Below are 20,334 nucleotides of genomic sequence, written 5' to 3'. Positions count from 1 at the left end.
AACATTTCAAAGTATTTGAAAAGCAAATGTCTTTATAGAAGGGCATGGGCTTCACCCTTTATTTTAAGTATGATACTACCTTATTATATCCAAGGAATAATTTTACTGGATTTCCTTTTCAGCTAAATTGAGTTATGGATACTTCAAGATACCTAGTTTCCATAGGAACCTAATAATAGCAACCACACATTTGGTGTCCCTTCCCTTCCTCTCCCGCTTCAACTTCCCAATCCTGTGTGAAAAGTCAATCTAGTGTATTTATCTATTTCTATTCATTAACACAGCTCTGGAGGGATTGTTTATAAATTTAAAATTTAAAAACAACAATCTGGCACATGAAATGGAGAAAAGGAAGGATCCTTTTAAGAATAGACATTGCCAAACATTGGCGTGACAACAGAACTGAGATTTTAGATATGAAAAAAGGCACTCATGACTAATGATTAGGAATGGATTCTGATTCTCAAATATTAGTTTCTGAAATGATTTTTAAAGAAATCAAATATAGTCCAAAATATGAGTCAACCAGTATAGATTTAATGAACATACAGGAAAAGGTATAAGAAAAGTACTAGTCAGGTATGTTGTAGAGGGGAATTCTTGTTTTCGTAGGGGCTGAACTGGTCACCTCTAATGTAAATGTAGAAGCCTTCTGTCTGCAATAGCACATGGCTGACCTTACCTTGTCTCTGGCAAGAATGGGAAACCCAGAGGAATGCCACTAAAAAAATTTTTTTTCAGCACTGTAATAAATTTTCTGTTTGATTCAAATTTCTGTTCTAAGCAACAGTGATTCATACAATTCATGAGAGAAAGTAAAACTATCAGTACTTATTAAAGTTCATTTAAAGTATGTCCGAATGTATATAGGACTTTTTTTTTTTAACCAGAATTCTGTCCTACTTTAAAATAAAAAAATTAGCCTTTGGGTTTGATTTTTAGTTCCCTATCCTCAGTACTGCTATGTATTAAGAACCTTCCTGTGATAGAAAAATGAAATAAAGGCAAGGGAAATAATATTTCTTTTAAGTGTAATTAAAGGAAATCATGACCTTAATTAGAAATGTTCAACTCTCTCAATCTCATAGTCACAAAAGGAAACGAAATAGTTAAATGCCATCAAGCATCTTGGTGCTTTGAAATTTGATGAGAAGAATTTTAGTGAAATGAATGTGGGGACTTTAAAAATGGTGTGACCTACAAAGAGAATTTTAAGTTGATTATTTACTATAGAATTGTTTACTGTTATTTCCACCTTGGTGATTAAGCATGATATTTTCCGGCTTCAGGTCTCTGTAGATGATCCCTTTTTGATGTAAATGCCCCAAAGCCATGGAGATTTCTGCCAAGTAAAAGCTGGAACAAAAGTGATTTGATATAATTAAAAATATTAGCCAGTCCCAAATCAACTCATATATTGAAAACAGTCAGGTATGGAACAACAATTCCTTAAAAGAAACATGAGATGTACAAGAGAGTAAATTATTAGGGAAAATTACCTAGTTTTGTTTTTGCTAAAGAATATAACAAAGTAAAACTGTCATGTATTAATTTGCTTTAGGAAACCATTACAATTTCAAAACAATGTCAAGTAGTCCAACTTCTCACTGGTCAAGTTTTCTTTTGCTTGGAATAAACAGTTGAAAACATTTCCCCTTACCCATTTATACCTTTAAAAATCCCATATGGAGTTTTGTTCGTCTCAAATGTCCTAGTTTGAAGAAGCTCTTCTTCCATGCTCACTCTTGCTTGAGTGTGAATAAAGCTCTTGCTTTATTCCTGTGCACATTTACTAAATCAAGGTCCAATTGGAGCCAGCCCACAACCTGAACGCTAGGGAATATTCAAATTCATCTACCTCCATAGAATAAAGGGCTGAGTCAACTCCCTTTGGATTGGAAAAGCACAAAGCACTGTTGGACTATGGCTGCAGCACAAAGCTATTAATCCAGCAGGATAGATCTTGGAAAATGAGGCAATTAATTTTACAGCACCTAAGACCAACTAACAGACTCCAATAGGACTTGAAGAGTTCCATTAGAGAATTTCAATCTCTAAGGTTCTCAAATGTAACTTCTGTTAGAAAAAACCTGAAATTAAATAATGGAATGCAGTTTGGTAATTAGCATTACACATTTAAGTTTAGTCTCTTCTTCAATTACTATATAAACAATTATCATTACCTAAAATGGTATCTTCATATGCAACTTTTCAATTTCCAAAACAGTATTAAGACCTACTTTACTCAAGTACTTTCTAGAATGGAGAGGACTACAGGCTATCAAAGGCATAAGATTCTAGAAAGGCTTCAGGTATGGCTAGTGTGTATTTCATCTGAGGACCAGCCTCCTAAATTCAGAGGCTCAGTTTCAAAAGACTATTCACTAGATAATGATTTTTCAGCCATAGGAATTCATGCATAACAGTCTGCTAAAGTCTGTGTGGCTAGAGGTAATAATACCCAGACAGATGAAATCATGGCTCTTTAAAATATTGAAGTGAATATAACGTGAAGATACTGTCTGACCACAGTGAACCCATGGGAGAAGACTTCTGGAAAAGGTGATTTCTGACACCTTCCTCTCCTACCTCCGTGTGTCTGTCTGTCTCTTCCTCCCCCCCACAAAAATGAATACAGGAATGAAAAGCCCTCTACCTACAGTGTAGGATGCAGATAAAGAATGAGAAGCAATGTAGCCTCAAAAGTGCTCATGAAGAATTTGTGTGTGAAGAACCTCTGCAAATCTGACTATCCATAAGGAGAACAGGACTCTTATTTTTTAATTTTATGAATTATCAAAAACCATGAAATCACAAAAATCACACTTACCAAGCTGTATCTTCCATAAATATTCCCTCTCTTTCTAACTGCATAAATAATTCTCCTCCTGGAAGGATGAAAAAGACATTAGAAATAATCTCCATTTCTGGCCTTTCTTTTTAAACTAAGCATTTCTATTTATATGATAATAAAGATAATGGTTTGAAAACTATAATGAAGATCTGCCTTGAAACCTTAGGTTTCACATTTACAAACTGCATATTTGTAAAGATTTCAGATGAAGTAAAACCTTATGATTTAAGCATCAATAAAAACCATTCATAAAAGGAGATGTGCTAGTATACAATTACTAAACTAGCCACACTATTTACAAAATGTCTAAATCCTCTGGGTCAGCAACCAATACAGATGGAAGACTCAGAGCAATCTAGGGTACTAAATCTCCCACAAGAGCTAACACCAAGTCTAGGCCTAAATGAAATCTGGAAGGGACTCTCCCTCTAGAAAAGAAATAAACAAATTATGAAAAAAGCACACAAAATTTTGCCTAGGGAAAGATGGTTTACTTGAAGTAAACATCCCATAGCAAACAACAGGCATTAGGTTGTCTTAATTCACTCATTTTATCTCACTTCTCAACCCCTTATAATCTGGCTTCCAACTTCAGCACTCCACTGAAACTGCTCTCTCCAAGCTAGCCATTACCTCTCAATTGCCAAATATCTGATATGGCCTTCTCACCATCCTCATCCTTCTGGACTTCTCTGAAGCCTACGTCACTGCCAACCATGCTCTACTTCCTGGATGTTTTCTCTTCTCTGGATTTTACTGACACTACTGCCTCTCACTTTTCTTCTTACCACAGAATCTTGGAGTCTATCTGAAATATATTTGCAAAGTACTTCCTTTGCTACATAGTTATCCATAGCTCACCCTTTGGTTGAAGATCTATTACAAGGGTCTGTTCTGGATGTGTCCAAAATTGAATCCATTATCTTCCTCCTCCTTCAAACTCAAACCAAACTTCTGAGCTTTTTGATTTCTGATTCCTTCTGAGCATTCAGGTTCACACTTTTGGACCTCATCTTTAACTCCTTACCCTTCCTGACCCCACCTGTCCAACTTCCATTCTTCCTCCTCCTCTGGTCACAGCCCTATTTGGCCTCATAACCTCTTGCCTAAACTATTCCAATTGTTCCCTGAATTGTAGCCTTCATCAGCCAATGGGCAGGCCTCAAGTCACACAGAGGCCACTTAGAGACCTTAGCTTGAAAGACCAAGGCCTCCCTCCAGCCGTCCTGCATCTGGCCACCAGAAGAGAATGTGAGACTGGGACTTTGAGGACGATCGCGGGCCCCTCACTTCACTCCAATCCACCTGTGTGTCATGGCGTCACCTTGCTGATGCTGTGGCTCTTTTCAGGAAGAAAGGCCCAACAACCCCCAGTTTCTCTTTCTTTGGTCTCAACATCCCTAGATCTCCTTTACAATCCTCCAGAGCTGCCAAAACGATAGTCCTAAAGCACAAGTACAACTGTGTCCCTCAAACTCTTTCTAAAAAGCTTTCTAGCCCTTGTAGTAGCAAATATAAATCCTCTTTAGTATTTCAAGCTCTTCCCCAACTATTTTCTGTTTTTGTGACCTGACCGTGTGTGCTCCCTGCCACATTCCAGCCAAACCGACTTTCTTGCCTTGGCTGTTCCTCATGCCTGAATGCTCTACTTCTTCATTTGACTTTTCTTGGCATCTAAATTAGTTCCTTTCAAGGCTCAACTCAAACACTTTCTATGTTAGGTCCTTCCTGATTCCTCCAGTTGCTAGAGCTTCCTCAACAAATTATCATAGAGGTAGCAAGATGGCCCACTGGTCCTAGAATCATGAGGACTCGGGTTTAAACCTAGCCTCAGACACTTAATACTTACTAGCTGTGTGACCCTGAGCAAGTCACTTAACCCCAAATACAAAAACCAAACAAATAAATTTTTTTTAAATTACCTTGTAATTTGTACTCTTGTACTCTGATATATAATTACATATGTTTATGTTGTGTCTCCTGATACAATGTAAACTCCTGAAAGAAAGGGCTGTTTCATTTTGGTATCAATATCTCTAGAAGTGCATGTTTTCTTTTTTTTTTTTGAACTTATGCCAAAACTCCAGCAACCAACACAGATGGTGACACTCGGAGCAGTCCAGGTACTAAGGATGTGTTACAAGCCCTAGAAGAGGATGTTGTCCCACCTCCCAAGTCAGCTCTCTATTTTGCAGCCTCACCACTTAAATCGTAAGTGCTACATAAATGTTTGTTGACAGATCCAATTCCAAATAAATTGTCCAATTCCACTAATATTTCAGTGCTCTCTGAAAAATTCAAGATTATAAAGAAATAACTTTTATTTGTATCAAAGTATCCCATGCTTCAGTACATAAGGTTAAATTTTTATTACCCTACTGAATAAATGACTACCATGAGATTTGAACATTTAAGATTAAAAAGTTTAAAGTTAAGATTCACTTAAGTCTTTAAATTTCCCGTTGAATGTCACTTAATCAGTTTCTAGTTACTTTTGTCATATGTCATTTTTATTTTAAGTGCAAGTTATGAACAAGATGTTAAGGTACCATCTTCTATTCTTCTCTTAACCCCCCCCTCATGCTAATCTTCATCCGACCATCCAGCTTTTCTGCTCTGACTTCAAAGCCCAAGCTACAGAAGGAATTCACAAATTGTGCTGAATATATATATATATAATCTAAACTAGGTCTTCACTGCAAAATGGCAAGCCCTTTTATTTGTCTTTTGTAACATCTCTATCCCATTCCTCACACTGGCTCTTCTTGAAGCCCCCAGTTTAATCCCCATTCTTTTAGTAGATTACCTTTCCTCCCATTTTGCTTAGATTGAATATTCCACCAAATTATACTAATACCTGCTACCGAAACTTGACAAATCATTGCCTCCCTCTATGTCCTAACAGAGAGTCTTACATGCAAAAGATGCATTTCCTTTTCCCCTCCACCTGCCAATCTCTTTCTTGCTTTAAAGTTGAAGTCAGGTGCTAGCTCCTCATTGAATTCCCAGTTGAAACTGATTTTCCCTTTCTCCATACTTCCCAAAGCACTGTGTCCAGGTCTCTCCTGTGTCTCATCACACTCTACCTTATGTTATACGTAATTGTGTACTTGTCATATGATATCTGATAGACAGAGGCAGCTAGGTGGTGCAGTGGATGGAGCACCAGCCCTCAAGTCAGGAGGACCTGTGTTCAAATCTGCCTCAAACACTTAATACTTCCTAGCTGTGTGACCCTGGGCAAGTCACCCCAATTGCCTCAGCAAAAAAAAAAAATTATACACACACACACACACACACACACACACACACACACACACACACACATATGATAGACTAATTTCAAGGCCACAAACTGTGTCATTTTTTATACTTTCAACACTTATCACAGAACCTTACACAGAGCAAATCCCTAAGTACTGGCTCAGCTGAAAAAGCATATTTTATATAAATTATAAACTTTATTTTAAAATAGGACAATATTATCTTTTGTACAACATTCATGAGTTTCTAGAACAATTAGGAATAAGGAAATTCAAGTCATACTGACCACTGAGATACTCCAGGATGAGGTAGAGTTTTCCACCAGTCTGAAAGGCATAAATTAAGTCCACAATGAAGGGGTGCTTTACTTCTTCGAGGATATTTCGTTCTGCTTTTGTATGAGCTGTATCTTTTGCATTTCTTACTATCATAGCCTAAAAGAAGAAAACATGATAGAACAAAACAGTCTAGGCATTTATATTAGACATATCTGTGCTTTATACACACTTAATGGAAAATCCTTTTTTTAAAAAATATTATCAAAATCAGCAAAGATTGATGGGAGTGAATAATTTTTCACCTATCCCCACACATAATATGGTCAAGACAGTTAATTTGTTAGCAAGGCATTCCTCTAGGATTGGTGACCCATGCTGTTGCCTAGAGTACTCAAACTGATCTTGTAAGGATAACGTGCTATTGGTACTAACATCCTGTTTCCACCAAGTGCACTTTTTTGTCCTGGCTCTGTGATTCCACATGGTTATCACTGAGATATAATATATTAATATATTATTGCTATTATCCTTCCTCCAAAATTTCTCAGCATAGCCTTCAGAAATGATAAACACGACGTCTATCAGGGTATAATTCTGATCAGTATTTATTTAGAAGCCTCTAATTCAAGAACAGTGATTCAAGTATCAAAGCCAGAACTCTCGAAACATTTCCTGGGCAAGTATTAATTTTTCTGTTTCAAAACTCAGTATAATAAACTTGTTATTTCTCAAAACCTTGCAAAGGAAAGGTCAAATAGAAAGTGTTAACAGAAATTAAGGTTCAGAAAACTTTAGATAAGATCTAAAACCAACAGTAACCTTAGAACTGTGTTTTTTAACTTTTAGCCCAGAGAGCAACTTATATACTGCCTTAAAGAGAGGAACTGACAAGCCCCAGCCAGCTAACAGAAAAGCCCACATCTATATTGGCAACATTCACCTTGAGAAGAGACAGAGGTACTTTTTGAAATGTTCTACTTCAGTAATTGCTTATCGTCTTTTTGGGGACCCACACAGGACTTCCTCTGTATACAAAAAGTAGTCCCTACCTTTCCAATCTTAACATGATTGTTCTTCGTATATTCTGCATTATAGCCAAACTGAACTACTTGCTACTTCTCAAACTTGACATGTTCTCTCCTGACGCCACTGTCACACAGACCCTCTCTCATGGCCACACTGTATCCCTCTCCAAAAATTCTCATTTTCTCTCAAAAGATTAAATTAGTTGGTCCTTCTTCCACAGAGCCCTCTGTCTCCTTTCCACCCTATTCCTCCCAACGCTGCTGAAAATGATCCAAGTGATCTTTCCTTCTTCACGTTATCCTAAAATACATTGGATCTCTCCTTTGCCCACCTCACTCGATACCCTGTATTGTGCTTATTCTTGTATACATTTGATTCTTCACTCTACTGCCAACAGGGAAATGGAAAGACTGAATGACACATCAAAGACAATTTTAAGTTCCTTGAAGATAATACTTGTCATTTACATCTTTGCATTTTCAAGTCCAAGCATTGTGCCTAGTTGGCATGTAATGTTGAAGCTGTTGAAGAAGCTGAAGGTCAAGCTGACACAAATATCTTAATAAACCAAATAATCAGTATGTTTCTTTGGGGAAACCCCCACTATCACCATATCCTCCCAAAGTACACGCAACCAAAGAAGTTGGTAAAGGTAAGAAAAAAAGATTATATGGAAAGTAAGGAGTAGTTACCTTTTTAAGCACCTTCATGGCAAATATTTTCCCAGTATTTGCTCCTGTTACTTTTCGTACTTGGAAAACCTGGGTAACAAAAGTTAAATGTAACAGATAATCATAAATAACCAAAAGTTGAACTGGTGACAGGTAGAACTTCAAGTCAAACTTTCATCCTTCCTAATTTAAAAAAAAAAAAAAAAAGGAATTATAAGTAAACTTTAAATAGAGTATCCCCAAAGCTATAACCACTATGTGCAACTAATCTGAAAACCTGAAAACTCTGCCCAACTTGAGAACTGAAAACTAATTTGTACATAACATTTAGTAGTTTTCTTCTTTTGGTCTGTTGCCATGTCATGGAAAAAATTGTGTAGTAGGATCTCAAATATACAGAATGTTCCTTTACAAAATCCAAAATTTTGCTTAGGACAAATTATAGGCAAAGTTCACAGAAAAATTCAGACAAAACTAATTCTGCTACATTTCAGAAATTTCTTCTATAAATTATCAGAAAGTTTTCACTGTTTTTGCTTCACAATTCAGCATTATAGTAATTTGGAGGTCAGTAAGATGATGTAAGTATTGTTTAACATAAAGCCTATGATAACATAAAGAAAAGTAATAAAGAAAGAACCTGTGATTTCATTGATAATAGGGAACTCTCAGATGAAAAAAAAATCTTTTTACCAATGCACATCAGCACCTTCTCTGAATCTTACAGGTATGTTCTGACATGGTTTCCTAAGCTTTTTCTAATTGTGACCCCTTTTTTGCCTGAGAAATTTTTATGCAACCCCAGGTAAATAGGTATATAAAATAGGTTTACAAATCAAACATTTGCTGATAATCATAAAGAAATTTATTTTAAAATAAATCTTTGGTATACATATTTTACCATTCATTAAAAATGAAAACAAATACTATTAAGATGGATATGCTTTATTTTTACATAAAGAATTAAATCTTAGTGGAGTATTTGATACATTTTATTGCTGCCAAATTTTTCAGGACCCTCATATTCAATATGCAATCCCATATGGGACTGTGATCCACAGTTTAAGAAACTTTGATCTGGTACAATGAAAGGTTAAGTGATTTCTCTAGATTATGTCAGAGGCAAGCAGGACTTAATGGTGAAATAATTTTCGAGCAATAGCTAATATTCAAAGTTTGAGTGTTCAAGATATTTTGGCTTTGGTATTCACTTATTATCCTCAATTTTAAGAATAATCTATGTTAGGTTTGTAAAAATTAATTACATATACATCTTATTGAAAAAAGTAACATACTCCTAAGGAATGTTACTATCCAAATTTTGCCTTCTGACAGAGCATATTTATCCTCACCAAATTTTCAAGCATCTTGATAAAAGGTACAATCTTGGTTATTTGAAATAGGCAAAATTTATCTCCAGTACTACTCTCTTAAACTCATTCCTACTGCCCCGGAGTGGGCAGTACTTGCCTCTTTTGTGGTCCTAAAATCCAGCCTCAATTACTATCTAATGATCATTTAGAATAATACTCTTTCCCAGAGATATATATGAGAATTTTAAAAGAGGATGACCTACTTAACCCAAGAATACACATCTATGAATTTTGCATGTTGTTAACACCTGCAAGGTGATGGTAGATGAAAGAGAATCTTCTGTTCACTTCAAATATAGGGCCACTTCTTCCACCTATTAAAGGCTGGTCCAAGGACCAACAATTTAGATCAACCTATCCACTTCCAGATGAAGACAGTTCTTATTTAGGATATGACAAGTATTTCCTACCTTTCCATAGCCTCCTTTACCAAGTACTCGAAGTAGCTCAAAACATTCTGGTCTTATTTTTTCTGGCCCTTTGTTCACACTAGTTTCTGAGATTTCAAATTTTTCACAATGTTCCATGCCACTGGGGAGAAAAACAAAACCAAAAGTCAACTGACAAAAATGTATTTTCTTCATCATGTTCTCAGAAAGAAAAAGAGAAATGTAATAACCCTGTTAAGTAAAAATTGCACATTAGGAATTTTTTTTTTCTGTTTATTTTATTTTTTTTTCACATTAGGAAATTTAGTAGCCAAACTCTGAAAGGAGGAATATAAGAAAATTATATGACAGCTCAGATTATAGTGCTCTGACAATAACTATCAGATTTATACTTTATTTTATAAGCATCATATACTTTAAAAATGTGAGCAAACAAGTAGAAAAAGATTTATCAACTATGTGATATAAAAAACTTTGCTTTCATAGTTTGAATATTATGTAAGACAAAGTTTGGACTTTATGCTCATTTGGAAATCTGAGCAATATCCTGGGAGCTATCTAAAAATATCTAACCAAAACCAGTTTGGAACTATGCCCCCAAGTGACTCAACTACCCTAAATTTAATACCCTAAATTCACGTACCCTTTGGCCCAGCAATACTATATGCAGGCTATAACCTAAAAGATTAAAGAGAGGAAGAATCTATATGTATAAGAATATTTATAGCCAATCTTTTTGTAATAACAAAAATCTAAAAACTAAGGGTGTGCCTATCAGTTGGAGAATGGCAGAACAAATTAGGACATATGAATGCAATAGAACATCATGGTATTATAAAAAATGATGAAGAGCACAGGTGCAGAAAAAACTATATCAAATGACGTAAGTGAAGTAAGCAGCACCAGGAGAACAATTTATATGATAATAACAATAGAATGCTATAAAGAAAAACAATTTTGAAATTATTTTAAAAATTGATCGATGGAACTAATAACACTATCTCCAAAGGGCTGATGAAAAAACATGCTCTTTACTTCTTGACAACATGTGAATGATGAATAAGATGTACATTTTTGGACATGGACAACATGGGAATCTGTTTTACTTTATTATACATACATATTTGAATCAAGGGTCTTGTTTTTCTTTCCTTTCTTTTTTTTTTTTTAAAGGACAGGGTTATCCCTCTACCCTTCCAAAAGAGAAACAGGAGTAATCACTAGATGAATAGTGGAGTTTTGAAAAAACATGCTGACTATATCACATACTTAAGAAACTTTTAATTCTGCATGCTGGAGATCTTTAGAAAGAATAGTCTTCTTTCTGTTCTGCAATATATACTGAAATGCTCATTTTATTTGGTTTTAAATTCAGAATAAAAATAAAATGAAAAAAATCCAATCCCTTCTATGGTTGTAGGAGTAACTTTTTTTAAAAAAACATTTAAATCTATTCGTTCATCTTTCTAAATTTGCTATTAAGTCCAAAATAGGGACACCAAAAATGGTATCAATTTTGCCTAATGATCTAAATTAATTCTTCATGACTATTATGCCTGTATTACTATATCTTCTTAGTTCTGAACAGAAATCGACTGACTATCCAACTAGCAACATGTTCATCTTTAATCAAACAGTTACTTGGAATTATGTATATATAGAGAAACACATAGATATATTTTGCTATAAGAATAACATTTATAATGTACAACAAAAAATGCTTGACTTTTCTATGGAACTTACATCACTTAAAAAAATTTAAGCTATGGAACGAATACCCCCTAAAATCATCTAATAGAGTACTGTGGCATGGAACTGCCTAGAGCAGCCCTAAGTTCTCAAAGGGTATATCAATAAGTTTTAAGCTAAGCATACAGGTCTGGTGATAGACTGTACCTCTAAGTCAGAGATTTATCATTAGTTTTGACTCCAAGCTGAACTTTCAAAGACCATTCACTAAGACAAAGAGGCTATGGTGACAGTGTAAAAGAAGAAATACCCATATCAATTAATAGATGCTTGATATCCTGACACATAGGATATTCAAAATTTTACTTAAAAAAATAAAATTCTTAAAAGACAAAATGCTTACATTGTTGGTGGAATTGTGAATACATCCAGCCATTCTGGAGAGCAATTGGAACTATGCTCAAAAAGTTATCAAACTTTTGATCCAGCAGTGTTACTACTGGGCTTATATCCCAAAGAGATCTTAAAGAAGGGAAAGGGATCTACATGTGCAAGAATGTTTGTGGCAGCCCTCTTCGTAATGGCCAGAAACTGGAAACTGAATGGATGCCCATCAATTGGAGAATGGCTGAATAAATTGTGGCATATGAATATTATGGAATATTATTCTTCGGTAAGAAATGACCAACAGGATGATTTCAGAAAGGCCTGGAGAGACTTACGAACTGATGCTGAGTGAAATGAGCAGGACCAGGAAACCATTATAGACTTCAACAACAATACTATATGATGATCAATTCTGATGGACATGGCCATCATCAGCAATGAGATGAACCAAACCAGTTCCAATGGAGCAGTAATGAACTGAACCAGCTAAAAGAACCACCCAGCGAAAGAACTCTAGGAGATGACTAAGAACCATTACATAGAATTCACAATCCCTATATTTTTGTCCACCTGCATTTTCGATTTCCTTCACAGGTTAATTGTACACTATTTCAGAGTCCAATTCTTTTGGTATAACAAAATAATGGTTTGGACATGTATACTTATTTTGTATTTAATTTATACTTTTAACATATTTAACATGTATTGGTCAACCTGTCATCTAGGGGAGGAGGTGGGGGAAAGGAGGGGAAAAATTGGAACAAAAGGTTTGGCAATTGTCAATGCTGTAAAATTACCCATGCATATAACTTGTAAATAAAAAGCTATTAAAAAAAAAAAAAAGACAAAATGCTTAGCAACAGATTCTGAGGAGCCTACATATATATCATAATATATACTATGACATAATATAATCCCAAAATTGTCTTTACTCGGCTATAGTAGCGCATCAGATTTAGCTTTTAAGTTTAATAAGCAGTCTACATATATAAAACATCTGAGACTGACTAGAATCACTAACTAATGTTTGTTAAGAATTGCCTATAAAAGTTAGCACTCAGTAGAATTTTTAGAACAAACTTACATTTCATATGGTCCAACTCCCCCATGGTCCATGCTTTCACTTAATTGACCCTGAAAAAAAAAGATTAATTTTTTTTTTTAAACACCATGGCTGTAAAATAATTTATGGCCAAGCACAGCACTTAAGAGAACTGAAAATTTCTGTGGTTTATTGGTAGTCTGAATATAGTAATTTACAAAAACTTTTAGGAAAGAGTTTATAGGTCATCAAAGTGCTTTTCACAGAAAATTAACTAAACAATCAGAATTCCACAAGTACTATTGTGGAGATTCTATTTTTCTAACTAGTTGATAGCTATTGAGACTATTCATCAGTAACTGGTAACAAATTATTTTAGAAATTGCATAAAATTATGTTTCCTACCTGTTCAAAAAAAGTATTTATTTGCATTTTGAAACTGAAATCACCATATTCCAAATACAAAATACTAAATTGACATAATATGTGAATTTTTCCTATTCACTCTCCTGACTCTCCTGTCACAAGCTAAAATAAGGGCAACCATTTTAAAATAGGGTAGTTTTTACAGTATTTTTTATTCTGGTTGGGGCAAAATTTAAAAGTTGTTGCAAGAGGACCAAATGGCTAAAGGTTCCAGGTCTAAATAGTCCCCCTATCAAACTTATTAAGAATAGGTTACAAAATTACTCGATGATAGATGTTCTGACTATCAGGAAATTGCCTAAAGGCATTTAGGAATTTAACAGATTTTTAACATACTCCATTTGATTATGAAACTGAAATCATGTCTGAAGGGTACGTATAATACTAAGGATGAATCCATGATTATTCTTAAACAATCAGGAGCATGACAACAGAATATAAGACAGTCAAATGACCTTACTTATCTTACTTGAAATGCAGGACAGCCAATTTAGGCAAAAAAAAAAAAAGTGTTGTTACAGTTCTTTCTGAAAGACCCAATACCAGGAAAACAAATGCTATCCAACCATTTACTTTGCCAAGAAATTTAGTGTGAACAGGCCAGAATTATGGTTTCCTTAGAACGGCCTCTTCTGAGTAAAGCAAAGGTATATCAGTAGGGGCAATACAAGAAACTCACACTCTTTCTACTTACACATTTTTTCTTCCTTGGTTTGAAGACTTTTTAATCTCCACAACTATGAGTAAATCACCTATTGTGACGTAGTTGCTTTTAAGACAAAAGATTCTGACCATCTTTCAGAAGTAATGCAGCTGGTATTACATAATTCTGCTCTTCTCTGATGTTACTTTTATTCAGTTCTAAATTGAAGACCACAAAGTAGTTAACAAAGAACCATAATTTTGAAGCCTACTCTCCCCTCAAGATATACCCTATGTCTGTATTTCATTTCCTGAACTAGATGGATCTATATTACCACCTGCAGCTGCATATGTACTTGAAATTTTCTACCGTTATATAGGACAAAATCATTTAAAACAAGTCATCCATTTCTAGTATCCACCAGTAACCCAGCACTTTGGAAGTTTCAAAATCAGAGAAAGACTTATAACTTATAACTGTGATCTTCTTCATTATGCTACTTTTTCTTACTTTCCTTATATATTACAAAACTGTATTATTGGGATTCTCTTTTCCTGTTCTGACAAAGCCTAAATTTATCTCCCAAGCACCACATCAAATACACTGTTTCAAGCTGGCTTAGCAAAATGACTTGTTTGCAAAAGTACTTGTGTATAAAAATAAACACAGGCACATGCACACTCTATAAGGCCCAATAAATTAGAATATAATTCCTAGAAAGTTAAATAATTTTAGAATGTCAGAAACTGTCATTAAAAAAATAACACCCATTAAATCATTCTTTCTACTCAAGGTGCTTATTGTAGTTTCCTTATAAATGAAACCTTATTAAGTCAGAATTAACCAAGGAATGAAGAAAGTCAATTTAATTTAATAGGAAACTTGAATAAACATTTTTAAATGTAGTTTATATAATTTTAATGTTCAGTCCATAATTGTAAATTTGGATACTACAAAATAATATTAATTAAAAGAGAATAAATTAATGAGAAAACAATTCCCAATAACGACCCCATTATTAATTATTGAGCACCAACCCCTTTTCAAAGTGCACTGAAAGGCATCAGACAGGGAAATCTTTCATCATAGTAGTAATTCAGTAAATTAAATCTCCTTTAAAAGACCTCTTACACTTTCAAATCAAAGACTCAGAAAATTAATTACTGATCTTAAAACTAGATTAACTAGATTACTCATGGAACTCTCAAGTTTCAGAGAAAAACGTTTTCAACTTTTTACTAAAAAAAGAATCTTAAGACCAAAAAAAGTGGATTTAGAATCCACTGCTCTGAACATATTACAAACTGAAAATCAGTATATACTCATAATAACTGTTTAATTTCTAATGTCTTTTCTAGTTTTATGTTCCTATAACAAACAGAAAAGTCAAATATTTTCATTAACTCTCAATCTTCTGAAAGAGAACATTCCTTTAGTTTCAATTTATTGTTCCAGATTACAGCCATTGACTAAAAATTCCATTGGACTTTTTTAAAGTTATTTAATTTTAGGCAGCAAGATAGCACAGTGAATAGAGCTTGGGATCAGTAAGACCCAAATTCAATCCTAACTCAGATACTGTTATCCAAGCCAAAGTCATTTAACCTTTAAGCTTCCATTTCTTCTTTTGTAAAATGGGGACAAGAAGAGCACCTATCTCACAGAGTTGTTGTGAGAATCAAATTATATATAAAGGAGAATTAAACATATATAAAGTACTTTATATCTCAAATTGTAAAAATTGTGTACATGATAGCTATTATTATTTATAAATGTATAAATTTAGCCTATTATAATAGGCTATTTGTTCCTCTTTTAAAAATTCACTTAGTCTTCTAGGCATTGAAAAACTCATTATCAAGTACGTAAAGAGGTCTATGTGCCCACATACCTAGAAAGGCTTGCCTCATTCCAAAAAGGGCTACACTGACATCCCATAAAGTATTCTCCTACTAGTTATCTGACACTTCAAAATATGCAGCATTGCCAAAATAACTGCATTTATCAATAAATCACACTTCAATAAAATGTAGAATGTAAAATGTTCCTTAGAGATCCCAAAGTCCAACAGTTTTCATATATGAAAGTCAAGGACCAGAAAGGTACAGTGGGTTGCTTTAGATGGCTAAAGTGGCAGAGTATGCACACTTGAAACGGAAATCTCTAGATTTAGATCTGATGTTCTTTCCACTACATCATTGCTGAGGGCAAATTAACTGCTAGCTGATTGGCAATAAGTGATGTTAACAGGCTTAACTTTTCTGTATTCTGCAAGATATCAGCATAAATTAGAAAATGTAGTTCCACAATACCACAAAACTATTCTAAAGTAAGTTTTTTGATAGAGAAATATATTAGTTTGAGTAGTAAAATTTTAAAAATATTTCACAGATGTTAAAAGAAAAGTAGAATAATCTCTTACAGTTTTAACTTTATTTTTCCAAATCTTTCCAAGTGTAAAAATTTGTTGTTCAGTCATATCTGAATCTTCAAATTCAGATTCTCCATGGAACCATTTGCTGTTTTCTTGACAAAGATACTTGAGTAGTTTTGCCATTTCCTTCTCTAACTCATTTTACAAATAAGAAACCGAGACAAACAGCCTAGGGTCACAAACTAGTAAGAGTCTGAGAACAGAACTGAATGACTTTAGGACTGGAACTCTATCCACTGTACCCCATAGCTGCCACATAGTATAAAAACCTAACATTCAAAAATAGATGATAAACCTACAATTCTAAAACTGTCAACTCAATTAAAAAGAATGCCACATCAAAGAATATGTAAGCACTGAAAATGCAGTTTCAGATGATATTTAACATACCATATAGTTTCAATAATATAAAAATCCAAGCACTAAGGTAACGTGTACATAGAATTAAAAGTCGAAAAATTTTGCAACAAATTACTCTCCCTACCAGACTACTTCTCTAAAATATTTTCAAGGTTTATTTCAACTTGAGAATTCAACAGACATTTATTTTTCATAGAAATTTCATTTGTTTTAGCGAGGCTGAATGATGTTTGAAATGGGTTTGAAATTAACAAGATCTTGAGTTCAAGCACTGTTAATGATATATTCTGGCTATGTGGTTAGGACAAATCAACATTGCTTTCTTTGGGCAGCTCTCTTAAGACAAATCGGCATGAAGGAGATGACCTGAATTGTTAGAGGGAGTTTCCTCACCGATACCAAGAAAAGAATAGGCCCAGTCTTTATGTTTATTACATTACATTTACTTAGTGCCTATTAGTAAAAATGGGCTAAGGTACAAATTAACATGAAGCAGTCATAGCCCTTAAGAAGCCTATAAATCCAAGAAAGGATAGGCGGAAAATTAATAGCTGGGGGGTAAGAGAAAGTAGGGAGAGGAACTTCATCTAAACTGAGCAGTAAAGGAGTGAAGAGCATTCCATCAACCAAGGTAGACTTATGCAAATACACAGAAGATCAGCAAACATCGAGTAGCCTAAAAAGAAGCAGTTGTTAAAATAAGTATGAAAAGGCAGTTTGGAGCCAAAAGGCTTTAAAACCTCGAAAGAAGCGTTTGTGTTTTCTTCTAGAGGCAACAGAGAAACAGTAGCTTTTTAAGCAAAAGAATAACATGGTCAGATCTGTGCCTCAGGAAGATTATTTTAACAGCTCAGTGAAAGACAGATTTGGAGAGGGGGAAACTAAAAGCACTGACCAAGTAGGAGACCATTATGATAATCTATGAAAAAAAAAATAATTCAGAATTGATGTAACGTGCTGTCTATGAGCAAAGAGAAGGGAACTGATCAAAGAGATGTTAAGAAAGCAAACTAATTAGATATCAGGGATGAGGAAATTAAAGAATACTTTTCAAGTTACAAAACTGAAGCATGATATTGAGAAGAGAAATAAAGAAGTTGAGGAAAGTGGTAGATTTAGAGGATAAAGATGATTCTGATAAGAAAAGCATTATTTAGCTTCCCTTTATCAAAAGTTCTTCATATAAAAACATATAGGTATAAATGTATATGGCATGCACATACATGCAGCATTTTTTATTTACATATATCTTTTATGTAAATATATACATGTATGAATATCATGAGGAAGGGGATCTTTTAAAATCTGACATGTCAATGTCAGCTTGGTAACATGCAAATGTTACTATTGTCTGAAGAAATGAAAAAGGCTTTGAGAAGCTAAATAGAATTCCAATGAACACAAGCAAAGTATAGCTAAACTACTCATTTCCCAGATTATTATTCTCTGTATTTAAACTTTCCTCCTTTTTTTTAATTTAAAAGGAAAATGGGAAATAGATCAGATCTTTCAATATCCAACTCATTAATATTTTAAAATCTCATATCTAAAGACCCATGCTGATGCTTCTTTAGGATGTGGTGGTTAATATCAGGTTCTATAAGTGTTAAGTCTTACCAAGTTGGAAAAGACTGAGTAGAAGACCAGTAAAAAAAATGTGATAATATGAGACTATTCATCAAATCTGAAAGTAATGTGTATATGTATACATATATATGTGTATATGTATTCAAACACATAGATATGTAACAGTTAGCTATTACTAAGAAATGTTCTTATAGAAACAGTCTGTGCTTTGGAAATTTCATCACCAAAACGTTAGCCAATAAAAAATGAATGAGTTTGGCTACAGCAACTCACAAAATTATATGCCAGAATTGGCCTAGGAATCTTCATAAGCTCTGGATTCCACTCTTGTCTCTGACACATATTAGCTATAAACAAATCACTTAATCTCTCGGCGTCCCAAGAAACCCAAACTATACATTTTATATTTGCTGTAGCAGTAGGCATTGTCCCACAAGAGTTCTCTCTCCAGTTGATAAAATTACAGATTAAGAACAAAAACAAACAAAAAAACCCACTACATATTAAGATCTGAAGGGGATACAACCTCTTCAGTTTCCTCTAAGGTGTTGTTTCCTACACAGATGGTGAAATTACAGGCCAGAAGGGGGGGAAAAGTGTATATATTAAGGTATGAAGAGATCACCATGAAGGGGGAGGAAGGTGGTTCCCCAAAAGATAAAATCACAGGCCTTTTTAAGTCTAAAACATATAAAATAACTTGGACAATAAAATCTTGTTCTTAACCATTGCTTTATCACTGATCTTCATTAATCACCAACTCTAAAAAACAATACTTAATCCTTAAATCCAATCTGGCTTGGAAAAAGAAACATTACAAAAAGAACCATGGCAGATTAAAACAAACTCTATTTAAAATAAACTAGAAAGTATTCCTACTATATAGCAAGGCCTGGAACCATCAATTAAGGCATATAAGTGCCCAGATAAGACAAATAAGCCAAATCACAGCTGTCGGCATTGTTTTCTCCACTTCCAAATCTCAACAGAAAACTACACAAAACCTCTCTTCTTAGGGGCGGAGGGGAGAGGGGAATGGGGAAAGGGGATCACAGTTTCATGGTAAACAGCTATTAAACAATCATATCTTAACCCCTACCCCAAAAATCTTCAAGATGCAGGTCACCCTTCCAGGGCTGCTGCTGCAAAGCGCAGCCAGCGGAAGAACTTTTCAGCTGTCATCCCAACAGCTGAGCCAGAGCTCGGCAGACGCCAAGTCACCAGGACGAGCACAGGGAGCGGGGACCCTAGGTTGTAGAGTAGCTCGAGCTCTCCACTCCAAGCAACCCCTGCCCGATCCCCCCCGGCTGTCTCCCAGACCCGCAGCTCCAGGGTCACCCTGAAGCTCGCACCACCCCCACCCCCCAGCTCCCCGCCGCTACCAACCCGGGGTCAGGAGGGGGGAGGGGGCGACCCAGGGCTCCGTGCACCTGCGCCCTTCTGCAACCACTGCTACCTCGGGATTGGTCCTGCCGCGCCACCCGACTCTGCAGCTGGGCCCGCTGCTCAGCCGCCCCGCCGGCCAGCCGCCTTCCTTCCCGCTCCGCTCCCCCTAGCCCTGGCTCCAGCCTCTGGCTCTCGCCGCAGTCCGGGGCCCAGGAACGAGCCCCACTCCCTGGGCTCCAGCCTACGCCCCAGCCCTGACACCTCCACCCCACCCGACCCGGCCCGGCCCGGCCCGACTCAGCCCCCCGACCCCGGGCCTCACCCCTTCCTCCAGCTCATCCTCAGAGCCTGCGTCTTCCGGCTGGTCCAGGTCGATGTCAAAAACTCCTGCCATGGCCTCAGCTTCCCCGTCTCTGAAGTCTGGCGCTGGGTAAAATCCGTCCCGCCGCCGCCGCCGCCTCATGGGCCCGGACCCACCGCAGCCACCGCTGCCGCCGCCGCCATCACCAGCTGCCTGGTCTCAGT

General features: G+C 35.7%; 1 protein-coding gene across 3 annotated transcripts in view; it reads right to left on the bottom strand.

The window, feature by feature from the left end:
- The window catches only part of RPS6KB1 (ribosomal protein S6 kinase B1), a 31,873-nt gene extending 11,544 nt beyond the window's left edge, over positions 1 to 20,329 (bottom strand). Inside the window, exons 1-7 of one of the 3 annotated variants that reach the window (XM_023502134.2) lie at positions 20,132 to 20,329; positions 13,016 to 13,065; positions 9,877 to 9,997; positions 8,115 to 8,183; positions 6,405 to 6,552; positions 2,831 to 2,888; positions 1,229 to 1,356 (exon numbers count right to left, since the gene is read on the bottom strand). In XM_023502134.2, the coding sequence (XP_023357902.2) occupies positions 1,229 to 1,356; positions 2,831 to 2,888; positions 6,405 to 6,552; positions 8,115 to 8,183; positions 9,877 to 9,997; positions 13,016 to 13,065; positions 20,132 to 20,272 (715 nt within the window). In that variant the 5' untranslated portion in view covers positions 20,273 to 20,329. Of the gene's footprint in view, positions 1 to 1,228; positions 1,357 to 2,830; positions 2,889 to 6,404; positions 6,553 to 8,114; positions 8,184 to 9,876; positions 9,998 to 13,015; positions 13,066 to 14,093; positions 14,261 to 20,131 lie in introns of those variants that run through there. The other 2 variants (XM_003767915.4, XM_023502135.2) reach the window with 2 other exon arrangements.
- Positions 20,330 to 20,334: the final 5 nt, after the last annotated feature.

The sequence above is a fragment of the Sarcophilus harrisii genome, chromosome 4, assembly GCF_902635505.1.
Source record: "Sarcophilus harrisii chromosome 4, mSarHar1.11, whole genome shotgun sequence".
NCBI classification, from domain to species: domain Eukaryota; kingdom Metazoa; phylum Chordata; class Mammalia; order Dasyuromorphia; family Dasyuridae; genus Sarcophilus; species Sarcophilus harrisii.
The sequence above is the reverse complement of the archived record's forward strand: the minus strand, read 5'-3'. Positions and strand labels throughout refer to the sequence as shown.